Genomic DNA, 6,822 nt, shown 5'->3' with positions numbered 1-6,822 from the left:
CAGGAAAGCAAATTCACTAGGGACTTTTAAATTTCTTCTATTTTAGGATTGCTTTTACTTGATTATTCATTTTATTTTTGCATTGTTTGTTGTATATGTATTGTATTTAAAGTGTGCTGTTTTCTCGGTTGTTATGTTTGCTTGTAAAGCAACATCGCTTGGTGTATTACCAAGCAGTGTTGATTTAACACCGGGCAATTTACTGTATTTGTATTATTATTATACACCTAGGATGCCTTGAGGGTGTGTAATCATGGGCTAATTTTCATTTTTGACTGAACTAACCCTTTCAGTGTTCATTACAAACCAAAACACTAGTATGTAAAACATCTGAGTTCGAAACCTGCTATGTAAGGCCTGCATGCGACAAAACCCTTTTACGATAATAAGCACACCCTTATTTACTTCTCAATAGGTTTTGACAGAGATTCACATTTCCTCTTCCTTGAAACAAAGCATCTAAACAATTGATAAGCAGGACGCTGGTGCTGTTTTTCCAGACCTGCCTTTTTCAGACGAATCTGATAAACCAGTTACTATATTCAGACCTACATACAGGCATATTTATGTAAAACAAAGACTATCAATTGAGCAACTAAAGGCATTGACATTCGGACTAAAATAACACTCTCTCGAGTCAATTACGCAAGCTATTATTCAAACTACTTTAGTTTCAATGTGTTATCTGTTTTGAATGTACAGTAGACAGCAAAAGTAAATGCAAATGTAATTTTAGCCACTTTTATTGCTGTTACTCTTGTATGACAAAGTAGTTACATAACACCATCATCAAGTCAAGGCTGCCACCAACACAAAGACCATTAATTTACAACAGCACTGCAATAACATCATTACATGGAACATGTCTTTGCATATTTTTTTTGTTTTGTTTACATCATCAGGGCCGTTTTTGACTATAGTGGCACCCGAGGCTGCTTGCACTCTGGAGCCAAAGAGGGTTGTTTGTTCTGAAATGGCACATTTGTGACCCTGGAGCACAAAAGCAGTCATAAGTAGCACGGGTATATTTGTAGCCAGAGCTGGGTAGTAACTGATTACATGTAATCTGGATTACATAATCAGATTCCAAAAATTAAGTACTTGTAATTAGAGTAAATTACATTTTAAAATACTCATAATCAGACTACAGTTACCTTTTTATGGATTACATGATTACATATTATTCACACAATAGCAATAAATTATTCATAATTTATTCATCTTTTAAATTTTCCTTTAGAATAGCCTACCGATTATATACAGTATGTATATATAGTCCAGTTTTGTGGACATTCACACAAAGATCAGACATTAGTCAGGTGGCGACAGCATTTGAACACTGGATTTAGAGGTTTAAGAAGGGTTTCAAGATTGCATCAACTACTCATGAACACATTCATTTTTATTTGAATTATTACTCCGTAGGTTTTTTAACCATGTATTATTAATTATAGGCTAACTAATTAAAAATGCACATACCACAAAAGGTATAGCGACGGCCAGGAAATGTTCTGCATTTATCCCATCTTCACTTTTAAAAGATGTGGTACAGTCATTAGTTTTATCATATCTTGAGTACTGCCCTATGGTATGGTCAAGTGCTTCAGAGAAACAGAGCAGCCAGGTTAGTGCTTCATTATCAGTTTCGGGCCAATGTTAGTGATATGCATAGAAAGTTATCGTGGCTGCCGGTGAAGGTTAAATTACATTTACGATTGTTGGTATATTTTTATTTATATTTATTCAAGTATTATACTCCTTGTTTTTTTCTTTGAAAAGCTTGTTTATGTGGGACTTAGGCATGATTATAAAACATGTCAAGTGAGTAGGGATCAACTTTTTTTACTGTGTCCACAAACAAATTTGATGAAAAATACTTTATTGAGGTTCTGTTGCTTGGAATATGGTTCCCATAAATATAAGAAAGAGTAACTGTACATATGTATTTCGAAGAAAATGTGAAGATATGCTTATAAATATGTAGATGTATATTTCTAAGTGCTGCTTCTGCTGAGATGTATAGTTTGTGATGTGATAAGTCAATTTGTTTTTTTGTTTTTTGTTTTTTTGTTTTTTTTATCTATTTGTACGATTGTCTGTTTTGGATTGAGTTGAGGACCCCAGAAAGACTAGCAACCACTCTGTGGAAGCTAATGGGGATCCAAATAAACAATAAACAATAAACATTTTCACGTTCTTTCTTAGTTACATGTAATGCAGGTATTTCAAAACTTTTTGTCATCTAAACCTTATTCACCAAATATATTTGCTTTAAGTACCCCTGAGATTTTAAAATAAATATTTCAATAATTAAGTAACACATTTGCATGCTCACGGTTTGTTTGATGTTGATTAATGATCACATGGCATGCAGGTAAATAAAAATATTTCATCTTTTTTTAGTAAGTGTTCTATTTAGAACAAAGACTATAGAAATACAAAGACGGTTCACTCCTATACTTATGAATGGGAGAAACTGTGACGTGCAATATGGAGGAACAGTTCCACATCCTAAATGAAAGAACCAAATTTCTCACAGAAACCTGACTAGACCAGCCAATGCACATATAAGCACGTTATGACTCCGCATGTGCATTGGCTGGTCTAGCCTGAAAAATAAGCTTTTTAAATGCTATTTAATCGTGAGTTCAACGAGCAGTTTTTGAGATTTCAGGATTCCTCCATTCATTAAGATAGGTCTTGTACGAGCTGCCTGGAGGCATTGCAAATATGGCCGCCGAGTGAAGAGACTTTCCTCGAAAGGGAGTTTGTTTTAAAATTATTTATTTTAATTTTAATTTTTTATGATTTAATTAATTGTCAGCTTTTCATTAAACTCACAACCCCAACCCCCCCCCTGCTTTTCCTTTACGAACCCTAGTTTGGGAAACCTTGATGTAATATAATGTTTAATGCACTTCGTGTTGTAAATTACAATGAATGGAATAAATTTTTTCAAGATAATGCTATTTAAATCAATGTGATAAACGAGTTAAATGAAAAGTAATCTAAAAGTAATCTGATTATATTAACTAAAATGTGTAATGTAACGGATTACGTTACTGACTAAAAGTTTTGTCATGTAATCTGGAATCAGTAACGGATAACAGTAATATGCATTGCTAAGGACTTCATTTGGACAACTTTAAAGGCAATTTTCTCAATATATAGATTTTTTTGCACCCTCAGATTCCAGTTTTTCAGTATTGTCATATCCTAACAAACCATACATAAATGGAAAGCTTATTTATTCAGCTTTCAGATAATGTATAAATCTCAATTTGAAAAAAATTTACTGGTTTTGTGGTCCAGGATCACATTTATTTCATTCATTTGGCAGACACTTTTATTCCAAGAAACTTACATTGCATTCAATATGTACATTTAATTCATGCATTCTCAGGAATCAAACCCATGACCTCAGCACAACAGTATGAAACATTTTCAATATTATACAGTACATAAAGCCACTTGAGGCTGTGCACATTGAGGTAATGTGATAACAGTTAAACAGCTTTTAGGCTAGGCCTGGTGCGTTAATAATGGAAAAAGCATTGCAACATATGCATTTGCATCTTTTTTTTTTTTGCTTTTATTAATTGGCAACAGCAAGTAATATGATATATTAATATATATATATATATATATATATATATATATATATATATAAATAACACGGAAGAAGATATTTTGAAAAATGATCCATATAATGAAAGTCGATAGCAGTGCTATTTTATATGCTATTATAGTATTTTAGATTATATTTAATATTTTTTTAGTTTTAATTTAAGCTTTCATAATTTAGTGCTTTTGTCATTTTTTTTATTTGCTTTTGTTTTTTTATATTTCCATTTAGCTTTCATTGTATAATTTAAAATATTTATAAAGTATTTATTTATTTTAGTCATTTTAATATTTTAACTTTTTAAAATGTTCATCTAATAATTATTTATTTATTCATTTCAGCTTTATTTTAATGAACAAAAGGTGTTTTGTTGTTGTTGTTTTGTTTGTTTGTTTTTTTACAGTTTTAATTTTAAATATTAGTTAACAATAACAATAGGGTCCAATGTTGCTTCTTCACAATATCTTCTTAACAAGTCATACAGGTCTGGAACAACTTGAGTAAATGATGACAGAGAGCCATTTTATGGTGGAGTATCCCTTCATATGTCAGCTGTTTCAGAGTGCCTTTGACTTTTTTTTTTATTAGAGTTTATTGTACATTTCTATCACCAGTGTGTGTCTCAGCTGCTTTGATCATACGTGATTTTGGACACAGGTTTGTTGATCACAGCCACTTTAATGATTCCTTTAGTTTTCGACATGAGCCGATCACATTTGAACATTTCCATGAAGGCCTGCTTAAAACAATCCCCTGATAATGTATAGAGCGGCAGGTTGAAAATGATGTTGAGTACAGCGATCGGCCTCGAGATGATATATGCGGCATGAACCCAGCGGTCCAGCATGCAGTCGGTATCCAGAGTGAATTTTGTGTAGATCCTCAAAGCCCGTAGCACATGAAAAGGGAAAAAGCACACAATGAAACATGTCAGAATCAACACGATGAGTCGCCTCGCTCGAACCCGTTTGCTGCTTTCCTTATGAGGACCTTTCTTTAGCTCCTTCATGATGCGCCAATAGCAAAGACAGACCACGACTAGAGGAACCAGATATCCAAGCACGGTCAACACCCAACTATACGGCCACATGAATTCTGGCTTGTTGCTCGCAAGATCCAAGCAGTAGGTTTTGTTGTCCTGCGACTTCATTTCAATTTGGTTAAAAATTGGACTAATTTCTGCAACCGCCACGGCCCAAACCAGAACGCACGCCAGAGTTCCCCAGCGCTTCTGCTTGATGCTGTGTGCATGCAACGGATGCACGATCGCCACATAGCGAAAGATGGCCAGACAGGTGAGGAAAAGGATGCTGCCGTAGAGGTTGAAGTGGAAGATGAAGCGTGTGAAGCGACACATGATGATGCCCAGCATCCAGGAGTCGCTGTGGCTGTAGTAGTAGGTCAGGAAGGGCAAGGAGATCATGAAGACGAGGTCGGTGATGACGAGGTTCACCATGATGATGGTGCTGCTCTTCCAGGGACGAACTTTGACCACGTAGACCAGCAGAGCGGTGATGTTGCCCACAACGCCTACGATGAAGAGCGCACCGTACATGGCAGGCAGATAATAGCGCTTCACCAGATCATCCACTTCGGTGCAGTTATGAATCGAGTTGTTACTCGTGCTGTAGTAAGGGTTGCTCATGGTTGATCCTGCAGCAGGAATGAAGAAAAAGTTGTTAGAAAGCTCACATAAAACGTCTCTGATATGAATTCCTGGGATTTCAGGCACAATCGGTTTGTTATACCTGATTTCACACAATAACCTCTTAAAGGTTATTCAAACACTTCAGTCTGCATGCAATCTCTATTTAAACAGTCAATTTCAACACTTGTGAAATTCCAAGATGGATCTGTTTCAGATTCAGTGTGAAACTGAATTGCAGTAATAGTTATTGTTAGAATATTGTATAGAATATGTATTACATTTTTTATAATACTAACAATAACAATAATAATAATAGAAATTACATATAATTACAATTAAAATAATATAATTAAACAATTATTGTTATTATATATTGTTATTAGAGCACAGGATCCTCTGTTTTAACAGCATTTTTTTTTCATATTTTCCTGTAAAAATAGCTAAACCACAAAACAAAAAAATATATGATCAGTATTATATTTATATTATTGCTCAGGTTATTACTTAAAAACACAAAAGCAATAAAAAATATTTTAAAAAATGAAAACAATATTTGTAATTTATTTATTTTGTTTGTTGTTGTTACAACTTATAGTGTTTGTACTGCCTTGAAATATTACATTTACTCACCATGAAATGTTAAGTTGTATCATAACACTACATTTAGCAGATTTCAGCAATCATTTTTTACAGTAATAACTCAATATATATTCTCTGAAAACATCTCTATATAGGCCGTTTTACTTTTAAGTAAATGTACTATTGTTTAAAGGATGTTTACAGATATGACACCGACAGAAATACTGAGATCTGAAAACGGTTCAACAGTCTGTTTTAGAAGTAAATGAATGAATTCTTACAACAGGCGCTGGTGCTTCAGATTCAGCCGCTGTTTCCTGAGTGAAATAAACTGCGGTGATCTCGTGAACTGTTTAAAACCCCTGAGTTGATCCTCCCTCTTCTACGGAAGAGTTCCTGGTAAATCTCTATTGTAGGTCTTATTCATTTGCATTCCTGTATGTCACATCCGAATACCATCAGTGAACCATCTGCCGACTGACACACCGCAGGCCTATGATCCGTGAACGCACGGGAAAATGGGCGGGATTTACAGGTACAGCCTGACAGGTGTGATCTCATTGTTATGATACTTGAGTATGGGAAAGTATGCCATGGACAATCCCTGGTAAATTCCTTTGCTGTTAATGCTGTATTAACATCATAACCTGTTTGAAGATGTTTTATCACTCATCCAAGATGGTAGCAATTATTGTGCCATGTGTCATCTGGGTTGCATGCCAGCTTTGATAAAACGATCCCGTGCAGGAGGCAGCGGTGCAATTATCAGCTTTACAAACACTGTGCCAAGATAAATAAATAATGCTTTGTCTTAACTGGCATTCTATCCTAAACTCAATCCGAACTAACAAAAATATCTAAGAACGTTCTTGTAAAATTATGAAAACATTTTTTTTTTTTCTGAATGTCCTCCTGAACTTTCAGAAGATCCATTTAAAAAAAAAAAATGTTTTAAAATAATTTTTTCTTG

At 34.4% G+C, this 6,822-nt stretch overlaps 1 protein-coding gene across 1 annotated transcript; it reads right to left on the bottom strand.

Moving 5' to 3' along the window:
- Positions 1 to 3,314: 3,314 nt before the first annotated feature.
- Positions 3,315 to 6,290, bottom strand: LOC131545755 (2-oxoglutarate receptor 1-like). Its single transcript, XM_058784869.1, has 2 exons — positions 6,134 to 6,290; positions 3,315 to 5,278 (listed from the first exon to the last, which is right to left on the bottom strand). Exon 2 carries the CDS (start codon positions 5,268 to 5,270, stop codon positions 4,248 to 4,250), a length of 1,023 nt encoding a protein of 340 aa, XP_058640852.1. The 5' UTR covers positions 5,271 to 5,278; positions 6,134 to 6,290; the 3' UTR covers positions 3,315 to 4,247.
- Positions 6,291 to 6,822: the final 532 nt, after the last annotated feature.

The sequence above is a fragment of the Onychostoma macrolepis genome, chromosome 01, assembly GCF_012432095.1.
Source record: "Onychostoma macrolepis isolate SWU-2019 chromosome 01, ASM1243209v1, whole genome shotgun sequence".
NCBI classification, from domain to species: Eukaryota; Metazoa; Chordata; class Actinopteri; order Cypriniformes; family Cyprinidae; genus Onychostoma; species Onychostoma macrolepis.
This window is presented reverse-complemented; position numbering and strand designations above follow the sequence as displayed.